Here is a 22,917-nt window from a genome sequence, read left to right as displayed (position 1 = left end):
TGCACGCTTCTGCTTTCCCAGGAGGAACAGAACAGAGAGCCGGCTCCTCCTGAACTGTTAGCACCTGCCCAGCACAGAGCCCAGCCCGGGGAACACAAACAGCAGCAGCTGCTGGCAATGAGCGGGAAGAGCAAAGCCTGGGAGTGCTCCCATCTTGGCAGCCCCAAAGACACCAAAGCTGAGGCCTCACCTGCAGCACGGGCCAAAGCCGCAGCCCTGAGGCAGCAGAGGTCTGCAAACAGCACAACATGGGCCCAACTATTTTGAAGAACAAATGTTAACCTTTATTGACAGTAAACAAGGCTGTTCTTTCCAGCAACAATTGCAGCAGGGTCTAGAACAAAGTACAACAGAGAGACTGAGTAACTGTAGGTGAGCTCTGAGCAGAATCACCTTCTCTTACATGTATTGTGTACTTGTTCCTTAATATAGAAAATGGGGATTCTTTTTCTCCCCATTATTTAGTAATGACTTGGCCATTTCACACCTCCCTCATGAGGAAAATAAAATTATTATAAGTCATCATCTCCCACACAAAAACAGCAGGAAAAACATACTGTAATAGGAACAATTAGGACTACGGAGCCCACGCACCACTGGAAAACCAAACAATCACTCCACAAGGAAAGCACAACACATTTCAAGGCTGTTAAAACCTTACTGACTGAAAACGCTTTCAAACATAAGATTTTAACATTTCGGGGGTGAGTTCCTGTCCCTATCTGCAGCCCTGTGAAAGTCAGACAGGAGATTAACACAAAGACTTTTTCCTTTCTGCAGGAAACCTGGCAGTGGCACTGCTAGGAGGTACCCAAAGCAAGGATGGACAGACACAATTTTTGGGATTCTGGGCTGTGATTTCACACCTTCAGCTCGCTGCAGCTTCCTGCAGTGCCATGAGATTGTGCAAAAGGGATTGGTGTGAGAAAAAGACTAGGCACAGTCTGGTTGTGTCAGGTTTCCAGCCCAGAAACCATCAGTGCTGGGATGCAGAAAGGAGCCCCCAGACAGGAACCATCAGTGCTGGGATGCAGAAAGGAGCCCCCAGACAGGAACCATCAGTGCTGGGATGCAGAAGGGAGCCAGGGCTGGGATTTCTGGATGGATCAGAGGCTACACAAGGCCTGGCCGGTAGGTGTCAGCTGTGCACCGAAGGTGTGTGACTGTGCTCTCCACACAGTTCAGCAGCGAAGCACTCCAGATGTTGGAATCCAAAATGCAGGGAGCACTCAGAACTTTGGGCCTGTAAGCCAAAGCTTAGAATTAAACACAGGATTTGATTTGAGACCTTGGAAAAGGCTTCCAAACTGAGGTGCTAGAAGTGAGAATGTGGATTTATAGTTTAAAGCAGAGATATAAAAAAAAAAAAATTAGAGTTTAAGATGCAGAAAAAATAAAAGTAGTTAGTTTAGAATGCAATACTCTAGGTTTGTGTGTCATAACATGACTGGCAAAGAAAACTTACACTGCAGCATGAGTCTGTAAGACAAAATATTTAAAACTGGGACAAAACCATAAATATCCTTGCTAACAGTGTTTTACTGGTCAATAAAGCCTTAAAAAGTGTTATAACTAAACACATTGTGACCTCCTGAACCATGCAGTAAAGGTGTGAGCCAAACTCACCCTTCCTATCCATATAGAAGAAAAATAAACCACATCATCTAAAAACTCAGAGGTGCAGTCTCTAACTCATTCCAAATGCCTTCCAAAATCCCCATATGCAGTAATTAACCACCAGTTTTATACAGTACACCCTGTTTTACAGCTCCCAGTCCTTACAGAGCACTGCTCCAGTGGATTCACCCTGGCACCCCCTGCATTAACCCAGTCAGGCTGCAGGGTGGGTTATCCCCTCAGGCCGCCGGGTGGGTTATCCCCTCAGGCCGTGGGGTGCGTTATCCCCTCAGGCTGGAATATTCACCTTTCTCAGGGCTCCTCCAACTGAGAGTAGGGTGTGGAACTCCTCAGAATGGCAGAGGCCTTCTCCTCAATAGCACTGATGGCCAGGCCACTCAGCACTCCTTTGTTCATTCTCCTCACCTCCTGCACAGCCCCCACAATTTCAGCTCTGTGGGAAGTGAGGAAATAAAGGTTAACATCACGTTTTGTGCCACACATTTAGTGATTAGTTACAAATCAGGGCTGAAAATAACCCGAATATCTGACCTGCTGAACTCGGGATGCTTTTCTTGAAGTCTCCTTACTAACTTGGTAAAGCTGCTCAAGTTCAGTGCATAAGGAGAAACAAAGATACAAGATGACTTCACAGAGGAACAAGTGGATGTTTTCTGCAGGGAATTTTCCCCAGGATCCTGGAATTGCATCAAAATAAGGGGAAAAATGCATGGGTTAAGTATCATACAGGTAATACAACACCTCTTTCCTATGAAAAGAAATATAGAATATAATTATATAAAATAACAACAATAACAATAATAATAATAACCATAATTAAATATAAACCATACAAATATATTTATTTATACTTTATATCTATATCATATTTATATTATTATATACATAATTATATATAATACTATAAATATAATAAAATAAATCTAAAATATAAATATATATAATATATAGAAATATATATTATATATGTAATTATATATAATACTATAAATATAAAAAATAATATATTATTTAATACATTATTATTTATTTTTAATATAAAAGATAATTAAATATAATTAAATAAAAATAAACAATTAATTATAAAAAGAATATAATAAATATAATAAATATATAATGATATACAATACGATAATTATAATGAATTAAACATAAAATATTAAAATATAATATATAATATAATATATATAAAATATACATAATATACAGAATATTATAAATATAATAAAATAAATTTAAAATATAATTAAATGTGAAATACTAGACCCACAGAATGGTTTGGGTTGGAAGGCACCTTAAAGCTCATCTTATTCCTGCTTTATTCTAATAAAGTAAAATAACTGGATCTGATTTATTTTAGCTTAGATGCAATTACCATTTCCCAAAGGAGCAGCATGTTTAAAGGGAGATCCCCAAGGACAGCAAATCTGTGTGGTTTATGTGAGCAGCACCAGCAATTACTGATTTGCCCTTTACTCTCCAAGGACCATGCTAAGCCAACACAATACTCTCTGTTTGAATGTAGAAGTTTCTTGGATTTATGTTAGAAAATCCATGAGTTTCCTTCCCATCCATTACCCCAAAATCTTTCCTGTATAAAGCCACATGACATTTACATTAAAAAATAGATGTTACAAGATGAAAAATCTAGTGCAAACGGGGAAATTCCGAACTGTCCTAGAATTAAGAAAAAATAGCTGGACTGACATAGTTTAATGCAGGGGGAAAAGAATGGTGCTTTCACTCTTCTGCCACAAATTTATTACCAAATTGTAAGGTATTTTCCTTGCCTGACATAATTTTCTATCTATTAAATGTTATGAGACGAAGATTTAAAGCTCTTAGTCTGCTACACAAGGAGTGTTAGTAATAATTATTTCCCCTTTTATTATCTCCAAGTACAGAATGTGCCAGCTGTTGAGTAGGTGATTTCAGATCAGGGCACTTGGTAGTAAATGCAGAGTATGAAAGAAGCCTTAAAAAGGCAAGAAATTCCTACTACAAATTAAGAACAGACCTACCTCAGGCACTGAGGGCTTTGGGTCACCGACAGGAACAGAGGAATGTTCCTTCCCACTCACCACTATTTTCACTTCTAACAATAAATGTAAGAAAGCAAAAAGTTACTAACTGTTCTTGGGCTGACATCTCTGCAGATTTTGGACAGCCCAGACAGAAAACCTTAGAACAAACTAAGGGAAAGAAGAGAATCTTCTAGCAGAAAATGAGTGTCCTGAGAAGCACAGCAGTTCAGTTTGTGGAACATCTTTTCTCTGAGTGTTTCCTGAGATTTTAAAAGGAAACACAGCCCTGAATTAACAGTATCAGTGCAAAGGCTGGTACAGAGAGCCCCCAAACTCTCTGCCTTCAGCACCCTGGCACTTCTCACCACACCCAGCACTCAAGTGTCCAAACACAAACCATTTGTATCTGAAAAGTTCAGCACAGAAGGAAGCACAAAAAGAAAGAGGAGAATAAAAAATGGAAGATTTCCATCTATGTGATTGGCTGGGTATTTATTAATTTGAGTTCAAGCACTGCAGGTGAAGTTTTCAAGGAAAAATACAGATGGACGAAGAACATCCTTGTACTCAGCTGAGTGCAAGGATTCACTGCCAGAGAATGAGAAAATAAATCTGAAACCCCAGCTGGCATTTATTCCCAGTTTACTTAAGCTTGGAGAAGGAACAGAGCACTCCAATAATAAACACCATGATTTGGTTTATCAGCTTAAAGCACACAACTTTACCTCTTGAGTCAATCGAGTCTTGCTTTCCTTGTTGCTTTTTCATTTCTTTGCACATTACTGAAATATCTGCCACTGACAAGTCTTCCTTAGCATCAAACCAATACTCACTTCCTTCCTCATTTTTTACACAGCCTTGGCAGTTGGGATAAAATTCAAGTGTTAAAGTTCAAATCACGGTATGCTACATAAATGAGTATCAAATTTCCGTGCTGAAGAGGATTTCAGCTACTTCCATCTCTTGGTGCTACATTTCCAAGAGGTGACATTACTAGTTTGGAATTCTAATTTAAGTAGAAACTTTTTTTAAAGATGTAAGTAATTAATATAGAGCTGTTATTACTTATTAATAAACATTGATAGCTGATATATAAAAATTCCATCACAGAAAGGGCAGCTGTGTTACCATACTCATGTTTTACACACGGTTTCCTTCCTCCCCTGAGAGCTTAGTTCACAAATGAAGATTATTTTACAAGGAGATCACTCACCACGTTCCAGAGCCTGATCTTTAATCAGTTCTTCCCACCTCTCAGGGGAAGCAGAGTCACCTGGCTGATCACCATCAGTCTGTGAGTTGTCCTACAAACATATTTCAGTTACATCACAGCACTCCCACCTGATTATAAGTAAGTTATTTTTCAGGATATCAGCCCATGAAGCGGTTGAATTTAAAAAAGTTAAATCTGCTGGTCATCCTTAAGAACCCCCAAGTTATTTTATTTTGAAAGGGCAATTAAAATTGTGAACATAAGAGCTGCATTTGCAGTCAGAGGCAGAAGACCCCAGGCTAAGAGCCCTGAAGACTCTGATCACATTTGCAGGCACCTAAAAGGAGAAAATACTTCTCAGCATGACCATCTCCAAAACCCAGGAGTGAAGAATTCCCTACCATATTGACAGAAATCCCCTTTTCTTGCTGTTTTGGTTCTTCAAAGTCAGCTTTCCCTTCACCTGAAAGATCACTAAAACACATCCAAGAATTTCATACAAAATATGGGACAACAATTTTAAGTTCTACAGTAATTCAAATATTTCCAGAAGCTCACAGTAAAATTAACATAATTAATACATTTTGGCTATTTTCATTATATCTTAATGGTTTTCTGTGTGATGTTCAGATGTATTCCTTACAATTTAAAACACCTGTGCAACTTTGACTAATTTTTACAAAACAAAACAACTGCCTTTGCTTTTTCTTGATTAACTTCACTCATGCTCAACAGGAAACTTCAAGCAGTGTCTGGCAGTTAACCCAGCTCAGTAAAAACTTACTGCCAGATTTGTTTTCATCTCCACTTACTGAGAGTCACTGGATGGGGTCGCTGAACGTGTTCTGTCATGTACCTGCCTGAAATAAGAAGTTATTTTTCTATCATTTTTCATATCTGAATGATAATCTTGGCAAAACAGTTTCAAGTTATCTTTTACTATTATCTGTATGCTTAATATTATCTCTGCTGGCAGCAAAGTCTTTTTGGGTTTTTGTGGTGTGGGATTTTTTGGGGAGTTTTTTGTTGCTCAGTGCCATTGTAACTGTAGACAAAGATTTTTAGAAGTGAAAGCAGGGAACCAGGAAAATGACCTGTAAATTGATAACTTTTACTATAAATATAGTAAAGATACTCCCTGCTTTGCATATTAGAACACCACAGAGGAAAAATGCCCTTAAAATAAAACCATTGTACCCACAGGGCAACGTTGATGTTTCAGCTAAACAGCCTGAAACAACAAAATGCATCCTGAAATAAAGAAATTATAGGTTTAACATCTTATATGTTCATTCCCCAGTTAACTTGGTAAGTACAACAACAAATGAAAACTACTTACTCAGAGTAAAGAATCTTTCTGAAAAACTGTCAAAAAAAAAAAAAGGAGAAAGATTTAAGGATTTAAGTATAATTATCTTAATTATAAAACAATTTCTATGAAAAGCATGAAACAGTTAAGAAGTTACCTTGGAGGCAATGTAGAAGGAAGAGAGGGGGGGAAACTTCAGCTCAACTGACAGTGGTGGAAGTTCATTTAAAGGCGTGCCCATGTTTATTTCCTTTCTCATGGTGCTGTAATTCTTGTCCAGTTCATCCAAAGCCAGCAGCAGAGATGAATATAACTCAGCCTTCTTCTCACAGCTATGGATAAGAAAGCAACATCAATTGAGACATTTCATTGATTTTACAGCTTCTGGAGATGCCCAAAGATTTTACAGGGTTTAAAGATTCCTCTCTAAGATTATAGTATATACAACATGAATTAACTGAATGAACTTGAGTTTTATTCCTGGGAAAAAGCAGGATTTTAGGATTGTGAATGCTACAAAAAAAAAAAATTAAGGCTGGAAATAAAGCCTGGGGATAACACCACTAATTATAAACACTCCTATAGAATCTACCAGCACCATTTGGCAATTTTTTGCCTGCTAACCAGTCACCCATTTTATTTTAAAGGAGATTGGAGCACGTGCCTCCCAAGACAGGTGTTTTCCTCCAAAGCCAGCTCATAAACCTTCAAGCAGTGCTGGTAGCACATCTCGTAATGGATGGCCAGGAGCTGCAGCTCTGCTTCAATCGCTCTCTGCAGGATGTTCTGACAGCAGCTCGATCCACAATTCTTCCCAGTTTGCTTGTTGGGATGTGCTGGCCTTTAAAATAATAATCACAATAACAGAATAATTATTTGGGCCTTCAAGATTTTCTTTGAGGTGTTTTATTTTGAAGCAAAGAGCTTCAAATAGCCAGAAGCTATTTCTGGTATGATTTAAGGAAAATCCTGTTTAGCCCACAATAATAACTGTGAGGATTACAGTCAGTTTTATCAGAGAGGTGGGAACTGCACAAGCACATCATAACTTCTATTCAGAAAGTGAAGCCTTAAGAACAAAAAGAAACTTGGCAATGCTGTGGATCTACAAACATACTTATTTTGTTTCCACAGCCATAGAGTTTAGGAATAGGAACAGTTTAGGAATGAACACAGGAATAGTTTAGGTTGGAAAGGATCTCTGGAGATCTGTAGAAGAAGGCTGCTTTGGTCTTTGTTTAACTTCAGGAAGTGCTCAGCTCACTCTTCTCACCTGTTCAAGCCCCTGCAGCACAAACTGGTGCCCAGCAAGCTTTTAATACCATCAGTTTTGCCAAGCCACAGAAAACATGAAAAAACCTCTGATGCAGGATCTCAAATTCCAAAACCAAGAACTCCTGACCCACCTGTTGGTGCCTGTCTTCCAACCAAGATGATCTTTGAATTCCTCCTTTTCAAAAAGGAAAAAAAGAAGTCAAAACTTACAGATTAACACCCATGGAGACAAAATCAATGAAAGTTGTGTCAAGCTGGCCCTTCTTGGTTTGTGTCACTGACCTGCAGGTGTGAGCTGAGAGCTCCTGTGCAGCATTCCGTGTTGGAAGCAGCATCCACAGAGGTCTGACCCTGCCACCCCACACGAGCTCTGCTCACCACGGTCACCTCTGTGCTCACTGCCCTGGAGCACAGACACACCTGGGCACTGCTGCCTCTGCTGGCTGGGAATGCAGCTCTGGGATCAGAGGCAGCAGCCACAGCCACACTGGGGACACTCCTCAGGGATTCACCACGCTCTGGCCTCCCAGCAGAGGATTTATCTGCAGCTTCCACAGGGTTCTTGCCAGGGAGGATTTCAGGGGCTGGGAGGTGGGTTTCAGCATCCCCTGCAGCGCTGCTGGTGCCATGAGCTGGTTTTTCACAGCCGCTGAAGTAGGAGGGCTCTCCGTGTTTGCAGGGCTGGGCCTCCTCTCTGTCTGGCTCCACTGCTACGCTCTGGCTGGGTCTGAGGCTCTTTCCAGAATCTTCTTCCCCTGCTGTGATTTGGGGTGGCAGGGCCTTCACCTCTGCAACCTCCTCCTGCTCAGAAAACTCACTCCAGTTGCTCTTCTCCTCCTCGTACTCCTCGTGAGCACTGAGATACTCCAGCTGGGAGTCCTCCCCTAAATCTGCACCCAGGCAGGAGGTCTGAGTGAAGCAGCTCCTCCTGCTGCTCTTCTCCACTTCCATGGCACCAACATGAGCTCCTGCTGCTCCTCAGAGGGAATCACACAACTCAAAGTCACTGGCTTGGCTCTTCCTGCCTTAATAAAAATGAAGAGAAGTTCAAGATGCTCCATAGCATACAGAAGGACAAAAAAAATACATTAAATTAATTTGATAATTAAATTAACCATCCTCTTTTCACCTACTGTATGCACAGAGGAATTCTACAGCACCTTCCTAAAGAAATCCCAAGAGCTGATTTCTGAATTGGTGGAATCCCTGTGACACCATACAGCACACAAAGGGTTAAAATATAGGTTGCTTCTATTAAGGAAGAGGTGAAGCTTGAGCTCTGTGCCTCCCAAAAACTAAAACCCCCCTTGGGTGTTGGACAAGGGGGAAATCAAAGCATATTCCTCTTCTTGCTTCTCCAGAATTAAGAAACTTACCAGGGACAAAACCCCAAGAAAACCCAAGAATCCTTTCCATCAGTTATAAAGGAACATAGGAAAGTCATTTAGCAACAGAAAGAAGCTGTGCAATTCACCACACTAAAGCAATGCACCTCCTCTGAACTTGCAGCAAACCCAGTTTGGTAACAAGCACCAACAAAAAGCAGAGAGAAAGCATGGAGGGATGGAAGATGCCCCCTGTGAAGCTTGTTTCTTAGAAATATTGTCAATTCTTCTCTGCCTTCCCTCAGAAACTTCTAACAAAGAAAGGAATACATAAAAACATTAGCTGTATTTCTCAATTATGTCTGCTTTCTAAACTACTTAAATGACACATCCCAATTCCAGTCACTGTCTCTGACAGGCCTTCCCCAGGGGATGGGAAGGAATAAGGATTAATATTCAAATGTTCAAACATTCAAGCCTTCCACTAGCCCAGGCTGCTCCAAGCCCCCTCCAACCTGGTCTTGAACACTTCCACCGTTTAATTACACGCTTCTACAGTTGTTTTTGCCTCAAAAACGTTGTCCTTTTTTACTACACGAACTACTTTCACCACCTAACTAAAGCTTGAGCACCTCTGTGGAATTAAGAAGCCGAACGCTGCCAAAGCACATCCCAGATGCCTGTACAGAAATCACATTATTACTACAGAGAAGTGACTTTTCCCCCTCACTTTTCCCTTGAGAACAAGAACCAAAACACCTCCACACCACAGATAAGGTACAATAACCCCTCCTTGTCGCTGTTAGTGACACAACCAAACGCTGAACCACAGCCGAGCCCGCCCCGGGAGCCCTGAGGGCAGCCCGGTGCTCCCGCTCGCCCAGGAGAAACCCTCAGACCGGAGAACGGCGTCTCACCGCAGCTCCAGGGCAGGCTGAGGCGCGGCCCCGCCGCCCGCACGAAGCCCCGGGCCCGCTCCGGTCACACACCACACGAAGCCCCGGGCCCGCTCCAGTCACACACCACACGAAGCCCCGGGCTCGCTCCGGTCGCCGCCCGCACGAAGCCCCGGGCCCGCTCCGGCCACGGCCCACACGAAGCCCCGGGCCCGCTCCGGTCGCCGCCCGCACAAAGCCCCGGGCCCGCTCCGGTCACACACCACACGAAACCCCGGGCTCGCTCCGGTCGCCGCCCGCACAAAGCCCAGGCCCGCTCCGGTCGCCGCCCCCAGCCCTCACGGCCCCGCCACACACGCGCAGCCAACGCCCGCCGCCGCGCCCCGCGCTCATTGGCTGTGGAGCGCAGCGCTCCGATGCCTGATTGGCCGGCGCGGAGCCCGCTCTCGCCGCGGGCACCTCCTCCCCCCTTCCCTCAGACAATGGGGTCGCTGTGTCCCCTCGGAGGCGGTACCGCCATATTTCTCCAGAATTGGTGCCGCTGTATGCCCTCAAAGGCGGTACCGTCATATTCCCCAGTACCGGTACCGCTGTATCCCCTCAAAGGTGGTGCCGCCATATCCCCTCAGAGACAGTACCGCCGCATCTCCTCAAAGGCGCGGCCGCCGTGTTCCCTCAGAGCCAGTACAGCCATATTCCTTCAGAAGCAGTACTGCCGTGTCCCCTCACGGCTCTCCCTTCACAGACCCTTTTGTCCCCTCACTGACCCTTCTCTCCTCCCACGGTCCCTTCTCTCTCCTTATGGTCCTTTATCCCTCCTCACCGTCCTTTCTGTCCCCTCACGGTACCTTCTCTCCCCTCACGGTCTCTGCTCTCCCCTCATGGTCCCTTCTCTTCCCTCACTGTCTCTTTCCTCTGGGTCCCTTCTCTCCCTCCACGGTCCCTGCTCTCCCCTCACAGACCCTTTTCTCCCCTCACGGTCCCTTCTCTCCCCCCACAGACCCTTTGGTTACCTCACGGTCCCTTCTCTCCCCTCATGATCCCTTCTGTCCCCTCACGGTCCTTCTCTCCCCCCACAGACCCTTTTGTCCCCTCACGGACCCTTCTCTGCCCACGGATCCTTTTGTCCCCTCATGATCCCTTATCTCCTCTCACGAACCCTTCTCTCTCCTCACAGTCCCTTCTGTCGCCTCACGGTACCTCCTCTCCCCTCATGGCTCTCCCGCCGCCGAGCACTGATAGACCAAAGCGCGGCCAGCGGGGAGGGAGAGCAGCAGCTCTTGTACGGCTACTACAGACTCACAGAATTATCCTGTGCCGCAAGGGACCCACGAGGATCTTGGAGTCCAACCCCCAGCCATGCACAGAACACCCCACTAATCTCACCCTGTGCCTCAGAGCATTGACCAAACTCTGGCAGCTCCTTGAACTCTACTTTGGGGCTGTGACTATTCACTGGGGAGCCTGTTCAGTGCCCAACCCACCCTTTGAGGGAAGTTCTCCTAATATGCAGCTCTAACCTCCTTTGGCATACATTAAAACCTACCTGAAAGTTTCCAGGCTGAAGGAGCGCAGACAAACCTACCTGCCACACAGGTCCATGCTACTTGGGCAAGGGGCTCTGCTTCTTCATTTAAACACATGTGTAAAGGTCATAATGAAGTGTGTAAAACACCACTCAGTTGCCTAAAACTAATCTTCAGAGACATACGATGGTTTAGAGCATCTAAAGTGAAGACAAGCACTCCCCTCCTGCTTAGTCTTTTTCACTTAAGTGAGTGTTCTGGCAACGCATCAGGGCAAGAGGGCATTTAATACTAGAACAGTGTATTTTTTATGAACCAAGCTGCCTCCTGTTGTGAAGGAGTCTTCGTGAAGGATTCTTCAGGGAAAGCTACTGTGTGGGTTACCTCTGTGTTCACCATAAATAAAATTGGAGAATGAATCCAATTAGCAACACCATTCAAATTTCTCCTGATGGGGGACTGTCTCTGTCCTCCTACTACCCAAGTGCACTTGACTATTAAAATGCTGAAATTTGGAGGTGCATGTCACATTCTGCCACAAAAAACACTGATATTTGGAGGTACATCTCACACCAGTGCCCTCAGTCACACAAGCCCCTGAATTTGTACATGTCCCAACCAGTGTTGCTCATGTTCTGTGTGATCCTGCAGCAATGTTTTGAAAAGAAAAACGAGCTGTTAGACCCGTATCACCCTAAATTTTCTGTATTTTCCAAGAGAACCTGTACTGGTAACATCAGCATGGACAGACCACTCCATAAAAACTACCCAAACAAGTGACATTTTATTGGCGAGTTCTGCTCATAATGAATTTCCTTTTCCAGGCTCACATTTCCAAACAGAGCGACTGGGGGGAAAAAAAACCCAACAAAAACAAAACCAAAAACATTTCAGGTAGCATTCCATTTGCAAGCGATAAAAATCATGTAACATTTAAAAATAAAACAGAGGATAGGAAATTGAAACAGAAGTTGTAGGAAAACCTGTCCTGGTTCCCCCAGGAGCTGTTCCTCGCCCGCCTGCCGCCACCTCAGCCCCACTCTCAGGGCACTGAGGTTCTCTCGTTTGGTGCTCAAATTTTAGGACTGGGACATGTGCTATTATCACCATTCAAAGCCCTGTTGTTGTACATTCTTCACAGAAAAACATAGAACACTTTGCAGTAAACCAACCAGTTCTTTTTCTTCCCTTATTCTAACGCTAAGTCATACTGAAAGTTAGGGGAGAGGGAGGGAGGAAATGTGGCTTCAACATTCACCTACTTTATTACACACAAAGGTTTCTACTAAGAGCATATCCAGGGTGAAATACACATCTGATTTCCGTCATGAGGTCGATGCTTATGGGGTGTGAGATGAAATCTACTTCCAAATGATAAACACATCCCTTTTTGATGAACAAAGTGTTATTTTTTTGCCTTTTGGACCAACGCTTGGTTGCTGGGTTGTTTCTCCTGAGCCCTGCCAGGAGAGGCAGCTTGCACTGCTGCCACAAATGAAGTGATGACTGGTAGCAATCACACACCTTACCACTGGTAAGATGTTGTATTTTAGCATCTTTGTTTGCATTCTGAAAATCCCTTTGCTTGTTTTTTAGGCCCCCGAGGCTTTGTACACCAGAAATTACACAAGTCATGCACAGAAAATTGTAAATTGGTATCCACAGCCATTTTGAGGTATTCCACAAGAAACCTGGCTCTGCACCTGAATGTTCCTCTCAAAAACAATAAAAAAAACCCAAAAACCCAAAGCCCTAACTGGAGTGGAAATTTAATTTAAAAATATTCCTTCCAACCCATGTTTCACCACATTTCATCAACAAGGACATACTTAATTCCCCAAGGGCACAAAAAAAAGCCTTCTTCATCCTTTTCCTGGAATAATAATTTCAGTACTTCATTCCTAAATTTTCCTTGTGCACTTGGAAGAGATGAAGACGAGGGTGTTGTTTCCTAGCCAAACCAGAGAAACACATTCAGACAGCGGTTTTGGTTTACTGAATTCGCGAAGGTGCTCGAGGAAGATACCAGAGATCCCCTTGTGTTGGAAACAGCAGTGGTTCCTGCTCTAACCTCCCGTCTGCGAGGAGGAGGCTGGGGAAAGACCTGGATTGCAGGGTCTGAAGGCCGAGTTAGGAAGAAATGTGATCTCCTGGGCGTGGATTTGGCTTGGTAGAAGCTCTTGAGGCAGCCACAAGGGGACAGGAGACGCTGCTCCACCGCGCGAGCGGATAGCAGAGGCGCCGGCTTTCCTGTTAGGGCTGAGGTGGGACGGGCAGCCTTGTTCCTGGGGTAGCTGCTGCTCTCCTTTGAGTAGTACATTCAGAATGAGTTCTGGTGAAGCAGAGCTGTAGTGCCGGCCGTGTGCCACCGTTACACACGCAAGGATCGCCCGCAGCATTCACTGGGTTGCGCTGCTCTGCGGGAGAATGGGAAACCTCCGCGGTGATCCTAGATGGAGACAACTCGCTACTTCCGTAGCTGTAGAAAACCCATAGGCAGTAATATTTTCTAAAGTGCTTCTTTACTTAGCAGTTATTCTTTTAAAAATCAGACTTGGATTTCGTAGCGGCATCGTTTCCTAGTAGGTCATGGACCGGTAGATAGTTTCTGATGTAAAAAACCCATTACATATTATGTTTAAGCAAATGACACTTGCTTTGATAAATGCACCGAAGAGAGTGACCCAAGTGCAAACCCCACCATTTCTGAAAACACGGCCTTATGCTGGTTTATTAATGCAACCTTACATCCTTTAAAAGTCATTTACTTCGACTCCAAGAGCAGGGATTAAATAATACAAATAAAAATTGAAAATTCAATGAAGCTATTGCCTATTTACCCTGAAATAAAAGAGTCTCACGATTCTACTGGTGCAAAAATCCCTCCAAACACATTTGTTTTATTGGCAAAGTCATTTAAGGTCACTTTTGCTTCCAAGACCATCTTCTTCCATGGTTTCCACTGAAGGAGTTTTGCTTTGTAATGGCTTGTGGTTCCACAGTGATTTGTAAATGAAAAACCTACTATGAATAACTCTACCGTAGTCACTAAATTACAGATACTGTCATGAGAAAAGTCCCAAAACTTACAGTGTTCGTTTTAAAATTTTCAGCAAGACAACAAAAATTCCAGTCACCAAGTGTTTTCTTTGAGTGCCGTTTTAAACGGCAATAAATGGCTGCTGTGCCCTCAGGATGGAGAATTCCATGTGCTTCTTAGGCGTTGTACTTGGAGCGCCCCCCAGAGCTCGGCGTGCGAGGGCTCCCGCGGGGCACAGCCACGTGGATCATCACATCACATCACATCACTCCTCCTATGGATGTAGTGCAGCAGGCTGGGATCTGCGTGGGGAGGCACGGAGCAGGAGCTGGGGCGGCCTGGTCTCGGGAGGCGGTGGCACCAAGCGTCCCGGGCAGCGGCGGCGTTCCGCTTCCGAGCAGCGGGAAGGGCTGGCTATTGCTGGGACAGCAGAGCGCTCCGGTTGGCCTTCATCTTCTCCAGCCGCTTCACCAGGTGGCCGTTGCTGACCTCCAGCTCCTCGGTTTTGTCCAGTGCTGAACGGAGCTGAAGGAAGCAGAAAAACACCGTGAATTTCACCGTGTTATCCCTTTGCAAAGGCACAGCAAGGTCTGTGGTTGTCAAGGCTAACTGACCACACTAACTCAGAACACAAAGCAGCTGAAAATTCCTTTAACAGCATTAAACTGCTTTGCAGGCCACACACATGAATGTTTAAGTACACTGCCAAGAACCCAGGGTATTTACAGAATGCTGAACAGAAAAGACCGAGGTAAGAAGAAATGCGGTCTCCCAAGTCCAGATTTGGCTTGAGGCAGTCACCATGGACAGAAGGTTACTCCTGTGGAGCAAGAGATACCCAGAGAATCACAGAATTTCCCTCAATCCAGAAGCACGAGGCTCTGGGTGATGTACCCCTGTCTCACTGCCCAGCTTTTGTGTTTCTGGTTCCTAGAACTCTATCCACAGCCTCAGTTTCCTATAAAACCCTGCATAAGCATAAAGAGGCAGACCATAAATCTGCAGCACAGGCTGGGGAAGGCAGAGGTGAATTATTTATTCTTTATAATTATTTATTATTTATTATTTATTATTTATTATTATTATTATTCAGGATAGCTGCACGGATGTGCTCTATGCAGTCAGAGTTTTGCTCTCTCAGGTGAGTTTTGACATTCAGTTTTACTTCTTTCTGAGAACAAATGTTGTCCTAGACACCAGGGGTAATGTTCATTCTGCTGGAATGTATCCATGAGATCGGTGTAGGGAGAGAGAGCTGGACTGCACAGAACAATATTTATAGGTAGCAAAGCAGAAGGATATTTAGAATAAGCAAGGAGTCATACTGGGAAAAAAAATCAAAGAAGCCCCTCTGGAGGCAGTGAGAGAGAAGCTGATGAAGGTATTCAGGCTCTAAGGAGACAGAGGCACGGTCAGAGCCTGTGCACAGCCACATCACCCCAGACAGGCCTGAACAGATTGGCAGGGCAAGGCAAACAGGCTCACAAAGAACAACTCACATCCCTTGAGCAAGTCAGGTTGGGAAGGAACAGTGAAAAGGCAGTGGGAGCAACAACTCACATCCCTTGAGCAAGTCAGGTTGAGAAGGAACAGTGAAAATGCAGTGGGAGCTCACAGCCGTGACTGTTCCTCCAGTCTGAGTGCTGAAAACTTGGTGGCACACTTATAAGGAGGAACTAATGCACTACAGCAATGAGATGCTCATCCCTTGCTGTGCCAAGAAAGGTGTTCCTCCCCTAAAACACCCAGGGAAGCAGGTTTCCCCCACAGGAGCAGGCTGAGCTGTGACAGCGTGCAGGGGGAGTTACCTCTCTCTGCAGTTTGCGTTTCTCTGCCTTCAGTTCATCCTCTATTCGCTCAGCATTCTCAGCAGCAGTTTTGTAGCGGGCTACCTGGCCTTCCAGTCGTATTACCTGAGTGAAGGCAAAGGTTGGGATGAGAAGTTGTGCCAAGAAGTTACTCTGAAGCTTTAGTCCTCCATTAGTACTCAAGGAATAACCAGAGAGATGCTAACTCCTCTTTGATAAAATAAAAGGGAAGAAAACACCAAGGAAGCCTGGCAACAGTAATTTACTGCTGACCTTTTGTACACATCCATATTTAATATGCTTCCAGCAAGAAAAAATACAGTCCATTGACTACATTTCTCTTAGCAAGAGCGTTGCTGATGTACCTTGGACAAGAGCAAACAATCAAATCGGAACAGCTGTGTGTAAACTCCATCTCCATCTGCTGGGAACCATTTAAAACCTGTTGACAGCTATGCTAAGGAAATGTTCAGCAGAGTTCATCAGGTACTTTTGGTTTTGACCATTCTTCCCTCAGCACAGAGGAATAATATATTCCTTCTTCCCCATACATAAATGTCATAGTGGCCCTCATGCTCCAACACTCCCGTTTCTTATTTGAAGGGAAAATCACAGTAAACATAATTTCATTTATCACTTATCAAAACACACTTTCTCTTTGTATTCTCACCATGCCTGAACAAACAGAACAAGCCAAAAACTTACATTCTGCTCCAATGCTGTTATCTCTTGCTCAGACTTTGCTAGTTTAAATTTGAGATCACTGATCTGTCTGTTGGCATCTCCTAAAAGAATCGCAGATTTATCAGAGATGTCAGAACAAGCGTGAACAGTTTCTAACAAGTCTGTGCTAAAATTTCCATGCATCAAGGATCTATGTGAGGCAGCAGGAGAGTTCTCTCAGAAAGCGCCCAGCAGAGAGGCACCATTCCCAGTCCTGCCTGACTCCTGCCAACCACTCTGAAGGCAGAATTAATCTGAACTCCCCCCAGCTCTGCTGAGGAGCAATAACAGAGATTTCCATCTGCAATCCTAAACAAAGGCTCCTAATTCCCTCACCTCTGCAGAGGTGCATGGCTGCTCCAAGGGCAAAGCTCCCTTGGAACTGAAGGCTCATTCTTACTCAGAGCCATGTGATTATTATTGTACTGATACATTTTCTCACTCACATGCAGGGCACAAAATTCTCTTAAAACCAAAATACAGCTCACTTTGGACGTCAATCATGTGCATATCTGTCCCATTTTCCAGAACTTCATTTTCAGACTGTGTATTTCCCATCTTGGCATTCCTTTGCTTTTCTTCCAGTTGTCCCTTTAATTTTTTAATCTGAAGGAGAGAAAACAGTTATTAAAATCACTAAGGGAAATTGTGGCTTGAATTCACTCCAGTATTATAAAACAAATTATGAATTCTTTAAACAGAAATTCAAAAAAATATTCTGTTCCTTTGTAATATCCTAGAAAGTATTTTGGCAAATGACTCACAGTATTTTACACATCCGTGCTTATGTACAAGTTCAGGATCAAAACAATCAGTGAAAAATGACTGGTTTATTAGAAAAGCCATAAATCTTCTGCAGGCACATCCATGTAAAACATTATTTTCTTAAAAACTCCCAAACCTGTGTTTGGTTGCGTGCCAGTCTCAAGGCCAAGGTCACTGAGCATAAATGAAAGCACAGAGTGTCCTGCAGGTCAACAGACAGCTGAAGATTTTTTTGAATAAGCTTTTTAGCCACTCTGGAATACTGTCGCAGACAACTTTTATGGAAAATCCTTCCCTTAGGATTTTTCCTCCTGAGAAGCTGAGAGGCCTCAGGAACAAAATGTAAACAATGGTTATCTGCTGCTGTGGAATGCAACAGGTGGGTCTGTGATTGGCCCATGTTGGATGTTTCTAATTAATGGCCAATCACACTCAGCTGGCTCAAGCAGAGAATCCGAGCCACAAACCTTTGTTATCATTCTTTTCTATTCTATTCTTAGCCAGCCTTCTGATGAAATCCCTTCTTTTATTCCTTTAGTATAGTTTTAATGTAATATATATATAATAATAAATCAGCCTTCTGAAACATGGAGTCAGATCCTCGTCTCTTCCCTCATCCTAAGACCCCTGTGAACGCCGTCACAGAATACCATGGCAATAATTCCTTTAATTGCTCTTTACCCATCTGCAGTTCCTCCACCAAACCTTTCCAAAAGGCCCATTCACCCACAGACCCAGCAGAGGGGAGGGCTTACTCTTGGAGAGAAAATTTGCTTCTACAATTTCTGAGCCATGGCCAAGGACTATTGAAGGACTACTACTGAGAACCATGTATCCTGAGTTAACACAGGGGAGGAATGTTTTGGAGGAAGAACAGAGTGGGCAGCAAGAGCAACCAGACCACAGTGCTGCTGATCTATACGTTGGGTTTGGGCTGGTTTTGTTTCCTTAATCCCTCCCTTGCCCTGTAGTTACCTGGTCTAGCAAGGACTCCCGTTCATCAATGAGCCTTTTCAGCCTGTCTGGAAGAGAAAAGGCAGAGTTCAGTGCTGACCGAGCGGCGGCGCGTCGGGAGCGCATCTGAGACACGAGGCTGGCCCGCTCAGGTTAGTGACTACTGATGGGGAGTTAGGGCACGTACCACAGCACACGAGGCCCAGCAGGGCTGGCAGGGGGCTGCAGCCAGGGCACTTAGGGCATTCTCACACAACATGCTTGTCCCAGCAGTAGCAGCAGCCAGCTGCATGCAAAGAGGCTAATCTTCTACGTTAGGTTAGCATGCAAGAACTCTAGGGTCAAGCACAACTGCAACAAAAAATCTCACAGGTCTGGACAGTTTAACACAATGACAATACTGTAAACACCTGTAATTACATTCTCAGCACTTTAACTCTTCCCTTCTTTCACATGGCAGTGACATTTTAGCCCCAATATTATGACCAGAAAAAAACCATTTGCTCATCAAATGATTTGTGTTTCGAATGCAGCAGTTTGGTAAAACTCTGTTTTCTCTTCAGAGTCAATTCTCCAGGTCAAACGTCAAGAGCCAATGGACAACCTGCACCAACTGTTGTGCTACATTTGGACTTGGAAGTGCTGCAGATCAGCACGTGGGTATGTGCAGCCTTCGTTAATAAAGTGCACTCTACAGAATGAGACAGCTGGAAAAAAGAACTACAAAGCAAGCAAACAAATCACTTCATTTTTTTCTGTCCCCATTAAGGGCTGCAAAATGTGAAAGCACATTTTCTTACCACCTAAATGAATAATTAACAAGCTCAGTTTGTTCAGGTACACCTCAGGCAGGAGTGCACTGCAACACCACATGGAAATACACTCATTAGGAGAGGATCTGTTGACCTCAGCTGGGTCTCACTGCAGGTTTGTTCAGCTGGCCTCCCTTGCCAGCAGTGCAGAGCTCAGGCTGTTCAGAGCTCAGCTCCACAACTGAGGTCTGGCCTGCTGATTAAATGGTTTAAAGCCACAGGTCACTCAAGAGAAATATCTTTCTGTAAACTTTAGGAAAGCAAGGTAAATTACACATAAGAACCTGGTGGGCTTTTACCCCACAAATTCTGTTGATAGACAGACTTAAATATTTTTAAGAGCTTTAAAAATACCATTTCTTCTTTGTTGACAACTCCTGAACAGGCCAAAGTCTTGTGGTTCTCCATTTTTCTTGTTAGAACATGCACTTAAAGGAAACCAAAAGTCTGTATTGAGTCAAATCATGGTGAAAACTGTTCTCCCAATGGAAGTCCCTCTGTACAACAGACATGAGGAGTCCATTAGTGTGGTATGTCATTCCCCTGCTGGGAATACACACCCCCACACTGTCCCATTCCAGAGCATGGAATAAAATCTTTACCTTGGCTTTTGATGCAATACTCAAACACAGATCTTAGCATAACATCTCAGTTCAGCAGATCTATGGATTCATTTTGAACTTCCTGAAGTCCTATTCTTTTTTTTTCATCCATTTGTAACATTGCTACACCTGAGCACTGATATGAAAATAAAAAAAAAACAACCCAAACCAAATTATTTTGTAAATACCACCCACAAACAAAATTTCCGAATATAAAACCCTTTAAAATGATAAAACAATTTCACAGATCTATATGGGAAGGAAAGAAAACTTAAGACAAATTCTGCAAAAGATGGAAGATATGGCAGAAAAATAAAGGTCAATGAAGAAAGCAAGAACAGCACATAGGCTGGAGAAGCTTGGGCTCAAGAGATTGTGTTGGGATATAGAGGCCAGCAAAGACTGAGAAATGGAGTTCCAAGGACTGGGAAGAGAATACGACTGGTGCAGCAGGAAACCTTTAGGCTGCTTCAAAATTAGCCCAAACCAACTGACTCCAAAAGGGCCAAGTAACAATTTTGATCTGAAAACAACGTCGTTGTGACTTTCATGAACACAAGCCCTGCTGTGGGGTGAAACCTGCCTGCCTGAAGAAAGGACACCTGTGCCAGCTTCCACTGAGGAAGCACACTGGCTCCCCCAAAGCCCCTTTCCTGCAAAGAGGATGCATTTTGGGGTGAACCTTCAAGTTTGGTTCACCTCCAGTTCTCCCTGCCCTCATTATGGATATCTGTGCACCCCATTGGGACATGCAGACAGCAGGGTTTACCAAGTCAGGGAACAAATGAGTTTGCTAAAATTGCCATTCATATAGAAGAAAAGTTCTCTGCCTGTAGACATGAGGTTCTCTTGGGTTTCACTTATCTTAAACCCCCACATTAACACAGAAACTTGCTCTGCAGGGTCACCTTAATTTTGCATTTAGGAGATATTTTTCCAACAAATCTGAGGACCTTGAGAACAGATGAGCAGGACAGAACAGCTTATTGAATCAGGACAGGAAGCAGCTAATTAAAATTCTCATCTGTAACAGTCATTATCCTTATTCCACATAGAAAGACACCACAGTGAATAATGAGAGCGTGCCATTCACCTCAGTTAACTCTGGAAAGGTGATTCCCAGGGTACTCACTGCACCAGTTCATGGCCTTCCCACACCAGAGTTTAACAGAGGGCTGAGGAGGAGATGGGGCCTGTGAGGGAGCAGGACACAAGAGGGTGAGCATGGTGCTGACCAGTGCCTTGTGCCACACTTTCACATGCAGGGACTGATCTCACTGCCTTGGCACTGCAGCTGACTCGAGGCACTGCTCGCTCAGGTGCTGCTCCAAACATTCCCAAATCAGCCACAGAGCCTCCATGGCTCTTTCCACTTGGAGGGGAGCATGGGATGGGAAGCAGCTGGTTTTACCTGCACGATTTACATGATGTGTGGCCCAGGAAGTAACAAACCCTGATGTAAATAAAAAGGATAAACTGCTCTTGGAGAGTGGAAAGACATCCCATGTAATCCCAGCCCCAAGCAGCTACTCAGAACAGCCTGCAGGAATCCAGCTCTCAGAGCAGCTTGGGCAAAACTCCCTTGTCACAGACATCTTTTATGAAAAATCCTTTTGCTAGGATTTTCCTCCTGAGAAGCTGAGAGGCCTCAGAAATGAAATGTAAACATTGGTTATCTGCTGCTGTGGAATGCAACAGGTGGGTCTGTGATTGGTCTCATGTGGTTGTTTTTAATTAATGGCCAATCACAGCTCAGCTGTCTCGGACTCTCTGGTCAGTCACAAGATTTTATTGTCATTCCATTCCTTTCTATTCCTTGCTAGCCTTCTGATGAAATCCTTTTTTCTATTCTTTTACTATATAAATTTCTTTTAATATAATATATATCATAAAATAATAAATCGGCCTTCTGAAACATGGAGTCAAGATTCTCATCTCTTCCCTTGTCCTGTGAACACCACCACACTCCCTCTCCAGATTTGTCACTTTATTTTGGAAGATAAGAAAATGCTTTTCTGTCTTTCTCAGAAGAGGGGCACTGCCAGGGACAGCACAGGATTTGGAAGCACTGGCTTGCAGTACTGATTTTGAGGGGGACAGGAGGACTGTTCTTCTCTATAGTAAAGAAGATATTGACTAAGACCTTTTCACAATTTATTCCCCTATTTTATCAAAGTAAGTTTCTTGAGATATTGCTTTTGAAAGCATTTCAGGCTAGCTCTGATATACACAAACCTGGGCTACAGCATTTAAGTGCCACTAGGTGATGCCCAGAAAACCCAGTGAGCATTTGGGGTTATTCCGGAAGACAAAAGTTTCGTACTTGGATCACACACACACTCATTTTCAACATTCCAGGATGGATTTCTGGCACAGCAGCTACTCTGTACAGCCTCTCCATGTTCTTGCTCCCAGTTACACTGGGAGTGGGATCAAAGCTGGTACTTGGACAGGTAAGACTGGAGGTGTTACTGCTCCTGTGACTTGGCTTTAAAAAGGAATTCTCTTAAAGACGCTGTGTTTTCTGAAGTGGAAAAACTAGTTAAAATCAGAAATGCACTCATAAGAAATACAGGATATAATGCCTAATTTAACTCTGATAGATCCATCCACAGTAGAGGTGAAGCCAGGTAAGAACATTTAATGATCTGTTGAAATCTATTTAACAATTAAAACCCACTTCCAACATTAAACCATATATTACTGTTGAGAGTATGGCAGAGCCAAATCTTTAAATAAACACCGCTTTTCACTGAATTTATTTATTATTCAATGAACTATTTAGAATATTACACGAACTACTCAGAGCTAAATCTTTAAATAAACACTGCTACATGCTAATAAGAAATGCTTATAAGATCTATGACTTTTTGGATTAGCATCTAGTGCAAACCCTTAGGAACAACTGCCAATACTCACAGGAACCACGGTGGATCTGCTGTAAGTTGGAGAGAAGCCACATGAAAGGAGTTACAGCGTTACAGACCTGTTAGAGCTCTACAGTTAA

The 22,917-nt window shown here is 43.8% G+C and overlaps 2 protein-coding genes across 6 annotated transcripts in view; both read right to left on the bottom strand.

Annotated features, from left to right (window-relative positions):
* Window positions 1-270: 270 nt before the first annotated feature.
* Window positions 271-11,820, bottom strand: RBM44 (RNA binding motif protein 44). Its single transcript, XM_074548024.1, has 14 exons — window positions 9,702-11,820; window positions 7,742-8,480; window positions 7,591-7,634; window positions 6,849-7,025; window positions 6,342-6,516; window positions 6,215-6,240; window positions 5,688-5,735; window positions 5,277-5,349; window positions 4,876-4,966; window positions 4,388-4,519; window positions 3,660-3,733; window positions 2,170-2,315; window positions 1,925-2,071; window positions 271-1,243 (listed from the first exon to the last, which is right to left on the bottom strand). Exons 2-13 carry the CDS (start codon window positions 8,408-8,410, stop codon window positions 1,930-1,932), a joined length of 1,797 nt encoding a protein of 598 aa, XP_074404125.1. The 5' UTR covers window positions 8,411-8,480; window positions 9,702-11,820; the 3' UTR covers window positions 271-1,243; window positions 1,925-1,929.
* A 144-nt stretch (window positions 11,821-11,964) lies between these two features.
* The window catches only part of LRRFIP1 (LRR binding FLII interacting protein 1), a 109,467-nt gene continuing 98,514 nt past the window's right edge, over window positions 11,965-22,917 (bottom strand). For all 5 annotated transcript variants that reach the window (XM_074548019.1, XM_074548023.1, XM_074548020.1 and 2 more), the window contains 5 exons: window positions 18,518-18,564; window positions 17,266-17,383; window positions 16,760-16,839; window positions 16,055-16,159; window positions 11,965-14,771 (listed from right to left, as the gene is read on the bottom strand). In XM_074548019.1, the coding sequence (XP_074404120.1) occupies window positions 14,661-14,771; window positions 16,055-16,159; window positions 16,760-16,839; window positions 17,266-17,383; window positions 18,518-18,564 (461 nt within the window). In that variant the 3' untranslated portion in view covers window positions 11,965-14,660. The remainder of the gene's footprint in view (window positions 14,772-16,054; window positions 16,160-16,759; window positions 16,840-17,265; window positions 17,384-18,517; window positions 18,565-22,917) is intronic.

This window comes from Zonotrichia albicollis, chromosome 10, assembly GCF_047830755.1.
Source record: "Zonotrichia albicollis isolate bZonAlb1 chromosome 10, bZonAlb1.hap1, whole genome shotgun sequence".
NCBI classification, from domain to species: domain Eukaryota; kingdom Metazoa; phylum Chordata; class Aves; order Passeriformes; family Passerellidae; genus Zonotrichia; species Zonotrichia albicollis.
The sequence above is the reverse complement of the archived record's forward strand: the minus strand, read 5'-3'. Positions and strand labels throughout refer to the sequence as shown.